Genomic DNA, 16,977 nt, shown 5'->3' with positions numbered 1-16,977 from the left:
AATTCTACTGTTTTGAAAATTCTACTACTTTGAAAATTCTACTGTTTTAAAAATTCTACTACTTTGAAAATTCTACTGTTTTGAAAATTCTACTACTTTGAAAGTTCTACTGTTTTGAAAATTCTACTTCACTATTTGGGGAAAAATCGCCACGAAGATTCACGAATCCTAATGCACTGTTCGGGGGTAAACAAGAATATCACAGTTCAAAGCAAATCAGGTTATATTGGCATTAATGAATTCATCATCAAATAAAATTGGTATTGTTTGGGAAAACTAGAAAATAGGGCAGAGATGCAAATTGCTATGATCAGGTGAGAAAATATACAATACTCCTTATCATACAGTTTTGTCTTTCAGCTGTTTGTTTACAATCACCGAACATTTCGAACCAAACAAATTACAGGTGGAAAAAGCGTGACATGTAAGAAAAAATAGATTTCTGTCAAAAATGTATCTCACAGACAGCAGATGTACAGGCTTACGTCGTCAGCTTAAAGTTTCGTAGAAGATTAGATGACCCACGCTGGCTGTCTTTTTAACCGGGTATAGGCGTGAACCTTACACAAAATTAAGTTCGTTGTCTCGTGATCTTCTTACGGAAATTTGATCAAGCAAATCCATACAAATTCACTAAAAATGCTCCTCCCTCAAGGCTGCTCAGAGGCTTGTGTTTTTCCGAAATTTTTCGTCGAAGCTTGATTAAATTTTCTTCATGCAGTTACGACAATGAGGTCAAATTAAGATTCGCCCTACCGATCAAGTCTTTTCACATAAATTTATAAAAATTCACAAAATAAAGACCAAACGATCTAGCCCAAAGTTCATTCATTTGCCAAGGCGGACTTACAAAATATAAAAAACAGTTCCTCAAAGTACAAAGATGCTTAGCGAAATGTTTGTCTGTAGATTGTGTGTAAAGGGAAAAGCTGCTTCCACTTGAGATTGCTACATCTTTAAAAGGAAGATCTCAGTTGGCTGGCATGGAATTCTCTTCATTTTGCAAAAAGAAGAGTTCCGCAAAAAACACTCAATAGTCAACTTGATTTTTCGAAGACAAATTCTGTGTATATAATAGAGTGTAACGAGTATTCGCATCGACCTGTCTTAGAAATATATCCGAATGTCATCTAAAATAGAACTTTTACACCCTGTGCGACTTGGCTGGCTCATCCTTAGATGAGGGACTGTTACATGAAAAGGCTTGAAAATTAAAACCCCACAGGCCACCTCTTTGAGAAAAATATCAAATTCTATTTGAAATAATTGGTGAATATTGATGTTAAAGATATTAAGTTGGAAACAACTCTTTTCCTTTTCATAACATGACTATTTCAATTCTAATGAGGATGAATGTTAAAAAATCATTCTGGTATACAAGAAATGTGTGTAAAAAGCACGAGGTTTAAATTTCTGAAGCACTGACAATAAATTTAAGAAACACTGATAGGTTAATAAAGAAAAAAAATTCAAGGAAGAAAAATATAAAGAGGGATAAAATACAAAGCAAATAGAATTAAACGTGAAATAGCTTGAATGTGTAAAGTGTGCAGGCTGAATAAAATGTAAACAAAAGTACCGTTATTTATACTAGCATCATAAAAAGTTAAAGCAGTAAAGAAACAAAAAAGAAAGATTTTTGTCTTATATGGCTAAAAAAATTAGAAACAACGAACAATAATTGCAAAGGGTGTGTGTCATGTATAAAAAACATGTAACGTTACTCTTCTATTGACGGTCTTTAAATGCCTGCAAAATCTGAATTTAAGGTATCTTAAATTCACATAGATGACATTGGAAGAAGAAGAAGATGATTTTATAATTGTCAACTGCTCAAATCATTGTTATTAAGTGTGAAAGATTATCATCGCATCGAAAGCTTAACAATTGTAATCCCCATTAAAAGCGTTGCCTACTCCAAATAGAAGACTATTTCATATAAATAAGTTTCATTAAAATGCGTCAGCATAAATGAGCATACATATGCATTGAAATTAAAAGACCATTTAAAATTGTTTGGTCTATTCTAGTTATCAAAATAACATTAAAATACGAATGAAAGTGTGTCTTCAGTTGCAACGTGAGTATTCATCTTTGCTAACTGTTCAAATATGTTAACGTCTTTCTTGGGTGATCTCTCTTTGTCCCATATAAAGTCACACGACTATTTATAATAAAAGAGCGTATGGTACAAAATATGCCTTTTAAACAGACTAAAAGTCCCTTAAAGAGTTCTCGTTTTGAGGCAAATAGTAAACAATCTAAATACCTTGACAATTTCAAATATACGGACTCTAAGTTCTGCATTCAACATTTTCCAATGTTATGTCATATATTCTGAAGGTGGCAAAGCAGCATGTGATAGAACAGCCTGTAATAGGACTGCAGAAAACCCACTTCAGCTTCAGGTCATTACCTAGCTTTCAATGTTAACAACATCCATTCTGAAAACAAAGGAAATGGGAGAAAACATTAAAATGGGGTAAAAATACACAAAAAAGCGGAAACATTGATTACTTTCAAACACAAGCAACATAACTGATTGAATTTCTGATTCGTTGAACGTTGAAAAAATTGATATTTCGATAAGGAGGATAATTAAGTTACTGAAAAGACGTATCAGCTTATATCCAATAACCACTTAGGAGATTAACGAAATGACTGCAAGACACGCTGGAAATCGTGAATATTACTATTTGCGTTGAGAAGACTTATTCGATGCATTTATAAAGCTTCTGGATAAAATCCTGTTAATTTTAACTTTCAGCGTTACTGTTAAAACTGAGTTTATTAGGCAGCTGCGTAATAAGGCTGTAATAAATCAATCATCAACCAGACAAGTAGATTTATGAATACCCATGTTCACTGGCTCAAAATCATATGAGGCTTTTGACAGAAAAAAGAGACAAACGCTAGAACCCTTGCCAAAAATGGTTACAATAAAGTACCACAACACAATACCTAAGCGTGACATCATTGAAAATCTCTGTAAGGTTTATGTGGTCAAAATTTAAAAACTCTGCATTCAAAATCAAAGGCTGAAAAACCTAGGATCTAACAACATCCCAAGTTTTAAACGCTGAATATAAACGCGTTTTTGCAAATGAAGTGCTGTTATTAATTTACCACTAAAATTTCTATTTTTAACGTGTAAGCCGATTTCTATATTTGATACATGGTTGAGACTTTAAAACACTTTGACCCCTACATAAAAGTAGTACGTTCCTTGGTGCAATTTTAACTGAAGCGTTCATATTTCTTTGGAAGTGCCCCATGACTACTTTTCTTGCGATGCTTTCAAACAAAGCAATTGTAAGCATTTCATTCCAAATATCCTCAACTTCCTTCTCGTCTTGAACCTGCGACTTGAACTGCCACGTCCATTCTTCCATGCCAACTCCAAGACATCTGACCATGACTGTTTTTATTTTTTTTAATCCTTGCCATCTTCCAAGTTTTTCAATGACACAACTTTTCTTATTTGCTTCCGCGTCAACATCTTGCCATCTTGCCATGTCATATCTATAAGGATCATTTTCCTCTTTGTTTGTAACGCTTTGTCTTATAGCTCTTGCTATGTTTTGTAGCTGATAAGTTTTTATCTTTTAATCTATCTAATTTACAGATTCATTCTCTTTTTTTCCAAAAGTTGTCTCTTCTTTCATTTGTTAGGCCATTTTGCTCGTATACCACATCATCTGTAGATAAAAATTGCTAATAAAAATCGATTACCATCAGTTATTATTTCCTTTCTTACATCATTTAAAACTGTATCTACTTTCTTACTGACCACCTGCAACTTGTGTCTATCAGCCTTGACTCACTTAAAATGCCAGTTGATTTTTCTTTTGGCAAGGCCTCCGCAATAGCTTCAATCAGTAAGTAATCCTCAGCACTTTCTCTCGCAACGCTTTCTTCTCACGGCATCTTCACAGCAGAGGCCTTACTATAATCACCAAAAATCTGCTATTTTCATATTGGTTCTCAACATGTTCTGATCCTATCCCTCGTCTAGGCGTCATACTTATCGTTTGACATCATGTAATCAGTAGGAATTTGGCGTACTTTTACCCTGATGGCATTAGCTTGAGCCTAACAAACCCTTCAAGTCAAACGTCAGAGATTGAAGTGGCTTAGGCCATATGAGAATCAATAATTTGCCAACAAACAAATGTGATACCACTTCTATGCTTCTGGTTGGTCAATTGTTGATTGGCAGATGGCTTAAGCTACCTAATTTCTGATCAATTGGTTTTAATGATGACAGAAACACCTTTTCTGAAAAATGTTATCCTGTACAAATATAACACACAAATATCATAATAATAACTGCTTTTATCATCATTATTTTTATCATACATACGTCTCTGGCTGGTACCATCAAGCGTTACTACAATTCCTGTCAAAAGTACTTGGAACAGACAGCAGTTTGCATTGCATTTTATATCTTTCATTTCTTTTCCAAAAAAATTAATACTTCCGCCCCCTTCCCCCTAGAGCAATGTTGATAATTTAGAGAAATATTATAAAAGAAGCGCAAAAGAAAGTGCATACTAAAATCCTAACCCGTTTGATAGTAAGCAAACATTGTTCTGTAGGGGAGAGGGGGATGAATGATTTGGACCTTTGAAAATGACGTCAGTGTTCCAAGACTTTTTGAAGGCATTGTTTATCTCCCAAGAAGAAAAACAACTGTCCCTTACCCTTGAGACATGAAACGAGACATGAAAAACAACGCGTCTGCTTTTCAGAACACTCAACTTCGAAGACAAAATAAACTGTCGTAAACAACTATGCACGAGCATAAAGTCCCCTTGGGGTTACTCTATTTAAACGGTTAACAATAACACAATCACCTCACCCCCTTCCTCACCCACCGTTTTACTCGTATACTAGCTATTTCTGTCAGCAAAGTTAAAACATAACTGCACAAAGCAAAGGGGCTTCGACACAGGTTGGAAAATGGGCGCGGGGCAAGCGAAATTCAACACCCATGAAAAGGATTTTGAAAAAGCTCTATTGCTTTGCAAAAAAAGGTAATATTGAGTGTCCTTTGATGTGTTGTCATTGTACGTTTAATTTTGCCATCTTTATAGTTGTAAGATAAGCCGCTAATTTTACACCTCCTAAGAAAAGCAAGGTGTAGAGCAAGCAAGATCAAAAGAGGTCAATATTTCTGTTGTCATGTAATTATTTAATAACTATTTTCATTATTACTATCGTCATTGCGTTATTATTGTATAAACGTTTTTCCTGTTGCATGCATTTTAAATACATTAAAACAGTCATGTCAATAATGGCAAAACAACATAAAAAGAAAAGAAGTGCCAAATAAAGAATAGTTATACATCTGAAGCATTGGGAAATACATATGACGCATCTTATACAGCTGTCTTACATGTCTGAAATCAACATATGGATAGATTTTGAAAATAAATCATCGAAATGGTAAATAAAACCTCTTTTCAAGTATGGCTTTCAAGGATAAATTTTGATAATCATTGCGGCTTTTCAGAGCTCTTGTACAGTACTGTAGCTTCCAGTAGAGCATGTGTAACGTTTTAGGATTTGGAATCTTCAGTTACTATTATTATTATGTTAAGCTAGATTCTTTGATTCTGTTGCCTGTTAATGTCACACGTTTGTTTGTCTTACTGTTTTGACAATAGAGATAACATCAACGAAGGAGTATCTCTTCTGCATCACTTATTCGGGGCCTAGGCCTTTTGGCCTAGCCCATCGCTCCACTAACGAGCTTGGTTATTAACTTGTTCTTCACCGTCATGACAACAAGCCATATGGTTACACATGTTTGTCCAATTTCAATACTCTGAATACAGATTTATAAATATTTTCTCTAGAGAATGAATGAAACGAAATACGTACTCATCTTCCTGATCGAAACTGTCATTCGAATCTTCGTCATATCTCCTAGATTCAGGCTGCCTGATCTGTAAAGCAAAGGAAATGATATTTCATTTGATCAATGAAGAGGAAGCAACTAAAATTCAATGTTCACAAAACTTCCCCACTAAGAAGAGTTGCTCCTTTAATTGACCAACAAACTACACTAAGCGAATCTGTGTTTTACTATAAAGCTCCAAGGAACGTGGGTAGTTTCAAAATGGAAACAAATGAGTACCCACAGAAGGCGAATTAGTCTTGAAAAGTTAAAGACATTTCCTTTCTTTCAGCAGCTGACTTCTGCCAAGACGTTGTGTGTTTGTCGGCAAAAAGTGTGATTTAAAATTCACTTACCAAGTGTAGTATATTTCTAAGAATATTATTTGAAAATGGCCTAAACTATAACCTAATTAATACAATGATAAATTACAAAAGAAGACTTTCGAGTCAAATATCCGTTTTGACTGTTTTGACCACGACAATAAGGTCAGCGATTAAAAAAGGCACGAAAATCAAATCCAAATCTCTTTATCAACAGAGTTAAACATGTTGGGAGGCTTTTTCGAGTGTTTCTCTATTCTCCCGCCTTCCTGTTGAATACGAAACATCAGAAAAAGAAGAACGCTTTTCGTCACTGTATTTCCAGACGATGGCTGACAGCAGAGCACGGGAAAATGACTGCGTGATTGGTAAGTAAAACCGGGCAGAACCTTCGAATGAATTATTAAGTAATTAAAAAATAAACGAGAGAAATCATTGCTTATTGCACAATAATTAGCAAAACAAAATGTGCATGCGTTGCAGTAAACAACTTGATTAATTTTGATACCTTTCATGGAAAAATTACCGCCCTTGCCTTGAGAAAAAGGAAAAATTAATTCTTGTATAAGATTCTAACTATTTATGGCGAACATGGAAGAGATTTGATACAAACCTCTTGTTTTCCCGGAGAAAGCGTTTTCAGAAATAATGCATCACGTGGTATATAAGGAACGATGGCCAAATTTGAATCTTCAGGCCTTCTAAAAGAATAGCATAAACGAAACAGTAACAAGCATTCTGCAAACAATCTTAAAATAATTGGAAAATAAAATTCATCAACAGCCACTTTAAGTTTAAATGCTTAGCTTATCAATAGCAAACTTTGAAATATTTGAAACCGCATTACGAAAACATTAAAATTGAAACATTTTCAACAAAAGATGCATTAGAAATCATATTGTTTAGAGATATAGACCCTTAATTATTATTCCTTATTACTTATACTTTCAAAGAATAATTAATTAATTTAACTTGTGAACATTGAAAAAAATTGTGGCCTTATTTAGAAGAGTTTAAAAAACAAATTTTGAATTTCATAAAACTGAACTTACACCATATCATCTAAAATGCTATCTGGTAATATTGTAGTCATCTTCTTGAAGTTTTCTTTTAGATCAACATGCAGTTCGAAAACTGGATCAAGGCTGAAAAAATAGATACAAAACAAAAGGTACAAAATTTTATATGAATGGTACTGTGACATGGAGGAAAAAAATGAATAAATAAAAGAAAGAAGCCCAATGTTTGGCAGCTATAAGTTTATATAGTCTACCTAAATGTTGATAAAGTCTGAAAAGTCATTAAACTGTGATTTATAAGGGAAATTTGAATACTTGAAACCAGGGACACGGCATAACTTCAGATAGAAACAAATTAAATAATTGATAGAAAACTAATTTTCCATTGACTGCTTGTCTTGTCGTTGGCTACACTCAGCTAAACTTGAAGCACACATTTTCTTTGCTTGATAAATTTAAAGATTCATCTCTTGCCTGACAGGCGCTATTTATTTCAAGAATAGGATCAATGACATTTTCCGAGACTGTGTTTTTGTTGCTATAAGTGTATTTAGATCAGTTGATAGTGATTAGTTTAAAATGTTATAAAATATATCAAACAGATCTTGAATCTACTTCACAATGTTTGACACGAGAAGTATATGTTTTGTCATTTGAGAGATGCTGAAATTTGATAACTTGATATCTTTTGTTCATTTAAAGGACAGCACAAAATCGAATTCCAATGCAAGAACTCTTATGATCAGCCAGTGGCGGAAATTCAGGCTTTCATTTGGGGAGGACAGGCCTACAATTTTCCGTCAAGATAACATCTTGGATCATGTCTAATTTTAAAGAAACTGCACATTTGATAAAAATAGGTGATTTTTGACGGGACCCTTCAGAAATCTTTTCTGACCACACCATAATTAAGTAGCAAAAAGAACAATCCATTTATGATTTTTGATATCAAGATCGATATTTCATTCTAAGACAATTGATGATACAAGAGGTCGACCGATTACACTTTTGACAAGTCGTACGGTCATTTTATGCATTTTATCTTTTTTTTCGTCAGTGGGAAATACGCTTGAAAATAATTTTTATTCGGATGAATCCGATGGAAATTTTGGTTAATTTTTACGGAATTGAAATTAAATATACAATTCGCAAGCAGTTTTGATTTTGGTCATATATTGTTTGATTGATTATTTAGTACTAGCTAATATTTTATCAGCTATGCTATGTTCAAATTTAGCAAAAAGGGCACATAGAGGTTATAAAGGCCCTTGGGGTAAAACGATTTCCTGGAGTAATTTCGACACGTTAAACGGCTGTCAATTATCCGACAAAAGCCCAAGTCCCCCCCTAACCCCCATAATTTCCGCCAAAAAACAATATAAAAAGACGAACTTGTGCAAGAATTTTTTATATTTCATATGTGTGATACCTGTATTAAGAATTTAAAATTTGAATATATAGCATTATTGTTAACAAGACCCCCTACCACCTCACTATAACTAGCAAAACTTTATTTGAATCACATAAGATTTTCAAACGATATCAGGACTAAAAACTAATATGGAAATGTTTCTATGTACTAGGTATCTACAACCAGCAAAGAATGAAGTGAAAATATCAAATAATCATCAAATTAATTTTGATAAAAAATGTTGTTTAATAAAAAAAACAGGCTTAAGTGTTAAAAAAAGGCTTAATGGAAAATGTTGGCTTAGTGTGAATTAAAAAGCTTGATGCAATAAAGCAGAAATTCAAACCTGCACCATACCAAACAAAATTTAATTTCCTATAATAGTTATATGTTGCATATTGCCACTTGCTCATAAAGATTCAAATTTACTGTAATCAAAATTTTCTGAAGAAAGAAAACAGTTAAACTGATCAAAGCATCATAATCAAAGCAGATCAAAGCAAAATTTGTAAATATCCCTGATCCTGGTTGGATAGAAGTCCTTCTGAATTTTGAAAACCCTGTGTCATTATACAAAACCAAATACATTTAGCTATATTTCTAATACATTATGAGCAGATTCAATAAAAACATCATCAGCCTCCAACCACAAAATATTTAAGTCATACCTTTGTTCTATGATATCACTGTCATCTATATCTGAGTCGTCTTCAAAGTCACTATCATCATTCCTAAGGGTAAATGATTACAAATAATTAAAATAAATTTTAAGTAGACTTTTACTGTTAATGTTGATCACAGATACCATGATATTTCTTGGAATCTAGGAATTGTTTAAATCATACTTCTGTGGGGCATTAATTCAAGAAATTCAATGAGGGGTGGGCTTTCATGATTTTTAGTTTAAATTCACCTTTGTTCCTTCTTAACATCTTAAAAACTCTTTCTCGTAGTGGTTATTGCAAAAGAATAGCAAAAGTAGTGGTATATATAGCCACTTTTCTAATCAATGGAAAGACATGTTAAGTTGCTTTTAGCTTAAGTATGTGGTGACAGAGCAAGAGAGAACCAAAAAATATATATTTTAATGGGAAAAATATATCTGCAGGGGGGGGGGGGGCTGTTTGTTACCTTATTTGATGAATTTACCAAAACTGTAAAAGATTTTGATTTAAACAGTAAGTTCAAGGAAAAATAAGAGACCATACACTCATAATGGAGCATATTTCCAAAAATGAGGGACAGATCTTAAAAAATTTAACCTTTAAACCAAGAGTATAGATGGCATTTACATGATTCTATGATATCTAAACAATATAAAACAAGTTAAAGCCAAGAATTATCTCAACTTAGTTTTGAACCACAGGGCAGTGAAGTTTAGGAATAATTCATATTTGAAGTGCAATGTATTTTTTTGGTTATATCCAAGCTTAAATTTTGAGGTGAATTTGAGCTAGAATTTCTTCAAAGCACATAATTTTAAAATTTACCTTTTAGAGTAGTTGTTTTGGTGGCTTGGTTGTAATTTACTATAACATACTCTATTTAGAAATGAAAAGCATTTTATGCCTTGGAGTAACAAAATTCCTTCCGTTACTTTATATATATGAAAAATGTTTTCTTCTTGGCACTTTACAGCCAACTCACCAATACTATATATTTGAACTATGTCTTTCTGTCCAAATAAGATTGCTGACACAAACTATTTTTCAATAGAAGTGTCTTTTCAACTCTATAGGGTATATTAAAACCTTTATTTGTTACTTTTTTGTGCTTTTTCCTTCCGTTACTTTATTATCTTTGAATATTTGTAGCTGTTTTAGAATTATTCACTCCTCAATTTATAAAAAATGTTGTCATACAATATAAGGGTATTCATTTCCCAAAAACTGTGGAATGCCGCAATGATTTCAGTGCTCTGTACCATGTGGCCCTGGCCTTTTAAAGTTTATGTGCATGATTTTCCAAAGGTAGTTAGTTTAAAATGTATTTATATTCCAAAAATTTTGACATGAAAAGCAAGATTACTTAATCTTCATGTCTCAGAACTGGCAAATAAATTGGGAAATCCAAAAGGGGGATACTTGTCTCATATGGTATTATGATAAACTGATCAGGATATTGTTTTGAAGGCTTTAGTACATTTCTTGCAAATATTAACACTATAATGATTCCAAGTGTTCTTAAGTATTTTTAGCCAATCTTTGAATTGCTTTTTGAAGATTCTTGACAGCCTTGAAAAACTGTACTGTTAACTAAGGCTTGCACAGACTGTTGAGTGAGTTCAACTTTTACCTACAATAAAGCTGTATGTGAAGATGTGCAAGGCATATTGACCTTTGTTAGCCTTTATATCTGATGTTACCCCTTGTCTCATCAAAGTTGTTCGGATAAAGTTTGATTTACACAGTATCAGATCATTTAGTATTTGTCATAGTTGTCAGATAAAAGTAATAATTCTAAAGTTTTTCACATCTGTTAACATGCATCCTTCCGTTATTTTATTCCTATTCCTTCCCTTACTTTATATGCATGCTACAAACACTTTGCTGGTAACTTTCTTTGTTGCTGACATTTAAATTTTACCAGTGATTTAAAATGAGGGATCTTGTAGCATCTTTCATAAACAGTCTAACAGTAGCTATGCTGCAGCATTGAGATAGAATTCACAATCTCCCATAGAGATTTTATTCTAGGAAATCTATCCCTCCTTCCGTTACCAAATAAATAGCCTGTATCCAATTCAAGTGCCATTGACCATTTTGCTTGAAAATTTGCGCACTTGTTTATTTGCACCTTATGTACATTAGCAAAAGGTTTTGTTGTTATTCCTTGCTTTACATCATTTTTATGGCATTAAACATCTATCAAATTTCTTCTGTTACTTTATTTAGCATTTTGAAATATCCCTAATGACAGACTGAAAAAATGATAAAAGATGAAAAAATCACAGTCAAAATTGTAGAGTTGGTATTCACTGCAATCATTTGAGAAGAAAATAAACAACAATCTGTTAACCTATGATCATGCCAAACCAAAGGTACATAAAATGTTACTCACATTTGTTTAACTGATCCTAAATTCAGATTATTGTCAAGACTGAGATTCTGCATACTCTGAGCCATTCTTTCTTCTGTAATATGTTGCTTTCTACTTGGTGATAGAGAACTGTGTGGATGAATAAAGAAAACATACAGTTTAGAAAAAAAGGGGAACGAATAACTGGCAGTCAAATTATAGGTACTATGGCTAAACCACAAAAGAAAGATTCCAAAAATTTTCGCATAATTTCATTCAAGAAAAATTTTTAAGGGTGAGGTTGAGAATATTTAAAAATACCTAATATTTCAATGCATATCTATTTCATTTGAGCCTCATCACAACACGATTTGATATAAGAGTAAAAATCAGAAACAAGAAAGCTTGTAGCTGTCCCTCCTTTAAAAATAATTATTTTATCTAAATGAGATTTTTTAAATAGCTCCATGCATCAAAATATTTTAAGTGACATTGAGGATATCTTTAATCTGAGAACTAAAAGCGCAAATAATCCTATGATTGAATTTGGCTTTAAAAAAGCAAACATTTGAGTAAACTAAAAGCTTTTCGCTTGACATTCTTCAGAGTTTAAAACGTCAGGACATAGATAAAAAACTCTACACTAGGAAATATATATACCCCGTTGTGGATCAAAATAGACAAATCAGAAATGCGAGCACATGACTGTTGAGGTTGACCAATCAGTGCCGCTTGCCTATTAAGAGTGTTACCAATGGGGTCCTAAGGTGAAAACAAACTCCTTTTGTCTAGACAATAGCAATTACGTACTTAAGTAGATAGATTCCAAAACTGCCAGATTGAACGATGATCGGGCTATACCAATAACCTGAAACATGTGGCCATTAAAGTTTTTTTGCAAAATCTGGATTTTCCAGTAAATACTGTGCTGCCCGATAGCAGAATCGCAGGTTTTAGTTCTGCAAGACCGAGGTGGGTGTTCTCTTTGGGGATTATGAAAATCTGTCTTATAGGAATCTTTCATCTGCGTTCAGAAAAATTATAGACAAAGATGCTCCTTTGAAAACTAAGATTCAGAGAGGGAATACTGCCCTTTTATGAATCAACAATGACAGAAGGCAATTTACACTAGATCAAGGCTCAAAAAAAGACTTGATCAAAAAATCCTACCCAAGAAAATAGAAGGAAATTTGAAAAGCAGTGTAACAGAGGCAGGATCTTGTAAAACCTTCTCTTTCAAATGAAGGTGGACTAACAAGTAGCAATATTTCTCTTGTGAAAAACGCCACTGTTAATATAGCAAATGTCCAGAAGCTGACAGAGATCTTCAATGGTTACTATGTAAACATAGTTGAGAAATCCAGCAGAAAGAAGCCTGTTAACCTTGCTAATGATACTGAAATTTCTGATGGCCCCAAAATTGTTTGATTAATTCTGGACAAATATAAAAACAATCATAGCTATCATTTAAAATCGTGAACAAGTATCTAACTCAGAAAAAACCAAACAAATACTAGTGGAGAACAGATGAACATTGGAGGTAAAATAATCAAATCCAAAGAGATTGTGAAACTTTTAGGAGTCACTTATTTCGACTCTTTGCAAAAAAGCTGCAACACAAGTAAATGTTCTCAAAAGATTAAAGAGGTACTCTTCGTCTTCCAAATCATTGCAGAAGATAGAAAGATTACAAGGACACGCCATAAGGTTTCTCTATAATCATCACAAAAGTTCATATAATGATTTCCTTCTAAGATCGGGTAATTGCATGATGCACATTGTTCGCCAAAGACAATTTTGTATAGAAATATTTAACACACTGAATCATCTGAATCCACCTTTTATGCGGAGCATTATCGAATTACGCTCTTCAAATTATTCGTTGAGAAATAAAAAAAAACACCTTGGCCTATTTTAGGCCTAATCAAACAACTTTTGGGTCAAAAAGTTTTAAATCCATTGGACCCTAGATTTGGAATAGTTTACCTAGTGAACTAAAATCAGCAGAAAATCTGAAAAGTTTCAAGATTTTGATAAAAAAAATGGGATGGCCCCAACTGTAAATGTAGTGCCTATACCTGTCTACCAACTAAACATTTAATTCAGAACTTAGAACTTGTAAATTTAGAAAATATTGTCCTTTTAGAGGAGTAGGTTTTGTGATTTTTTTGGACCTGGGCAGCTCTAAAGAAAAAGACCAATATAAAACAGAGAACATGATAAAGATTAAAAAAACAAATAACTTCTAAACATAGATCAAAAATAAAATGTAAAAATTAATATACCTGGAATCTTCTTCTGGCTTTCTTTTAAGACATTTACCTGGGTTGAATCTGAAAAAATAAAAAAGGCAAAGAATTTAATCTTATTGCAGAACTAATACATTTTTTAAAACTAGTTGGTGGCCTCTGGCACAAATAAAGTATTTTCACATCTCATCATTGCTATTTTTTACAAGAAACGAAAGAAAAACGAAAAGATTTATTACACAGAAGCTTGAACTTTGACTCTGGAATTGTGCAGGCAGCTGGTGTCATGATTCTTTGTTAAGATTGCAAGATTGTTAATATTCATATTTTGTCAAAAAAGATTTTCATGCAAGAAGGAACTAGCCAAAACTTGTTTGTAACTTTGTTTAGTGCAAGACTTTCCATCTTGCAATATAAATCATAACACAGTTAGTTTTGAAATTCACCTAGCAAATCAGGGCCTGTGATGGTTAAGTCTGAGCTGTCCCATATTTACAACCAAGAGTAACACAGGCTCCAGAATGAACAAGGGCTAATGAGAAATTTTTTATTTCTTCACTTTTTCCAAACTGAGGAATTAATAACAGAAGTGTAATTTATATAAGAAATTGAAAAAAGGATTATTTTTTAGACTCATACTTACAAGAAACTTGCTATAAGAAATAGTACTCAACAATCAGAAGAAATTAGGAAACTTCAGTACTAAAATATTAAGAAGCTTCTGTGCATGAAAAACTTAAAAAAAGAACCTACATGTTAAAAAAATTACATCATGATTAAGAAGTGCTTGAGTATTGACTAAAATGAGCATCTTGAAAATCCTTAAAAGTGCAAAATACTGGGGTGCTAGACATTGATATATTTGTTTCTTATAAAAATATGAGTTTATAGAAGACATGGAAGTAAATTCCTCATCAGCATGCTGCAAAATACCTGGTGTGTTGGCTGCCTAGAAAGAGATGTGCATTTGTTGAGTAAAATGCTTTTTGAATATTATATCTAAGCAATCATTTTAGAGAAGTCTTTTTCTTTTAACTACAAATTCATACTTAGTAATTAAGTTTTTAATATACATTATGTTTTTTTTAAGTTGTTATTAGTTTGCTATATCTATGTTGAGCTTTTCATTTTAATCAAAGTTTTTCATAGAGGGTTTTATGGTTTTATGGTAGAGGTTTTATGGGTTGCCCTTTGAAAACTAGCTCAAGGGCAACCCATAAAATGAAAGGCCATTTCAAGCTTTAAAGGATAAAACTTATGGAAATCATTACTTTTAGGCCAGTATGAAATTCTTGTAAAATTATGAGTACACTCTTGCCAAAGATGGGCATGGTTTGGATGTGGTTTTGGGTGTGATTCAAATGAAAAAGTTTTTCAAAAATGGCAAAATGACTTTCTAAATTTGTTCCCTACTGAGATTAGAAAAAAATGTGTCATTCTAAATTGGGTGATCCTCTTGGAAATGAGTGATCCTGATGGAAATGAGGCCCCTTGCAAGAGAAGCAAGAAAAATTTTTTTGCAGTCATTTTATTGCAATGACTTAAAGTATTATACTATTTATTGGCATACTACTGTTATGTTTGATTAATTCAATTCTTAAATAGAATTTCTTCTTTTACGATGAGGCTTCCTTGATCTCAAGGCCCTTGAAAATTTGCCCCCTGTTCCCCTCTTGGTGGCCTTGGTTGAGATCACCCTTTAGGATGATCATGTGTTAATGTGTATTTCTTAAACTATTCCTTTACTTGCCAAATCTTAAGGAATTCTAATAACAGCCACTGATGGTAGTGGAAGGTATGCATAGTTCAACTCTCAATCATCGAATACATGTAATCAGGATAAGTGCCGGAAAAAATATGGAGGTACTAATAATCACTGGGAAATTTGGTGCACACTCAAATGTGCACACTTATCACAAATGCACTCTTGCACTTGGGGTAATGTACTCCAAAGATCTTGTCAATAACTGCCATGAAATTCAGACTTGCTTAAAATTAGGATGTGCAAGAAAATCAACATTTGTGATGAGGGATGTGTAAACTGCAAACCTTTCTTTTACATGCAACTAAGCCTATGCTCTATTATTTTTTGCAGTGAAAAAAGTTGAATTATTTCTCCTGCCCTTATTTTGAGCTTGAGTTTCCTAGTTTGAGTTTGTTTGCAAAGGAACATCAACAAAATACATGGACTAGACAATGACTTCTAACATGGATAGAATAGATCCAGTTTTCCAGCTTGAGAGAAATCTTTCCAATTCAAAGTTTAAGTGCTGATAGAGCAAATAATCAAAAGCAAATCTTCTATTCACCTGTAACAAACATCTCCGTGGAAAGTGAATGAACCATTACTTGCAAAACTATCACCCACATAAACAATGTCTTTATTTGAGTATAGGGTTGTTTTATGCATAATATCTGATGGACGGGCAGCTGCAATTTTGGTGAAATTCCTTTTTTCAAAAACATTAAAATATGGAGAAGTTGAATCTTGCATTGATAAAAAAGGCCTAACTCCTGCCGCCGCCATTGGAGGCTGTAATTGTAGTAAAGGACCGCAGCAAACTCCACTTTCCATGCATCGAGCACTTGCCCATTCACCCGCAGTTTTATCCATCAAACTGTTTAACACTGGCTTGAGCTTGTCGTTTTCAGCAAAGGGCTGCCATTTAACCTTCGTTATCGTTCGTTCTTCGTTCTCTAATCTCAAAAATTATTCGTCCTGTCGTTTTTTGTTGTTGTGCGAATTTGAATTCGAGGCTGGGTCGTTTCTAGAATTTTCAAGAACACCCGGTTTAAAAGAGGCATACGCCCAGGGGCCCAGAGGGTGACTCGAACTATTGATATAGAGGGGGCCAATCCGATTGTTATGGTAAGAATTTTCTCAGTGATTTGATACTTATTGGCCCTGATTGATTGGATACTGAAATACAAAATTGATCCTGCCAAAAACTCTAGCGGACGTGTCTTCCCCCCAGTCCGTCTCCCCCGTGGCCCCGCTATTGTGCCCTGCATACAAATTTGTTTCCTTCCCCTTTTCATGTTTAGTGAAACGTGA

At 33.4% G+C, this 16,977-nt stretch overlaps 1 protein-coding gene across 2 annotated transcripts; it reads right to left on the bottom strand.

The window, feature by feature from the left end:
• Positions 1–115: 115 nt before the first annotated feature.
• LOC135683224 (uncharacterized) lies at positions 116–16,672 on the bottom strand. 2 transcript variants are annotated; one of them, XM_065198427.2, is made up of 8 exons: positions 16,232–16,669; positions 13,959–14,006; positions 11,716–11,823; positions 9,324–9,386; positions 7,278–7,370; positions 6,839–6,926; positions 5,887–5,951; positions 116–2,444 (listed from the first exon to the last, which is right to left on the bottom strand). In XM_065198427.2, exons 1-8 carry the CDS (start codon positions 16,534–16,536, stop codon positions 2,417–2,419), a joined length of 798 nt encoding a protein of 265 aa, XP_065054499.2. In that variant the 5' UTR covers positions 16,537–16,669; the 3' UTR covers positions 116–2,416. The 2 variants fall into 2 exon arrangements, with proteins under 2 accessions (XP_065054499.2, XP_088965590.1); XM_089109464.1 differs by lacking the exon at positions 116–2,444 and adding an exon at positions 2,456–3,698 and having other exon boundaries at positions 16,232–16,672.
• Between the last annotated feature and the right edge of the window lie 305 nt (positions 16,673–16,977).

The sequence above is a fragment of the Rhopilema esculentum genome, chromosome 7, assembly GCF_057945365.1.
Source record: "Rhopilema esculentum isolate cy_ngs chromosome 7, ASM5794536v1, whole genome shotgun sequence".
NCBI lineage: Eukaryota > Metazoa > Cnidaria > Scyphozoa > Rhizostomeae > Rhizostomatidae > Rhopilema > Rhopilema esculentum.
This window is presented reverse-complemented; position numbering and strand designations above follow the sequence as displayed.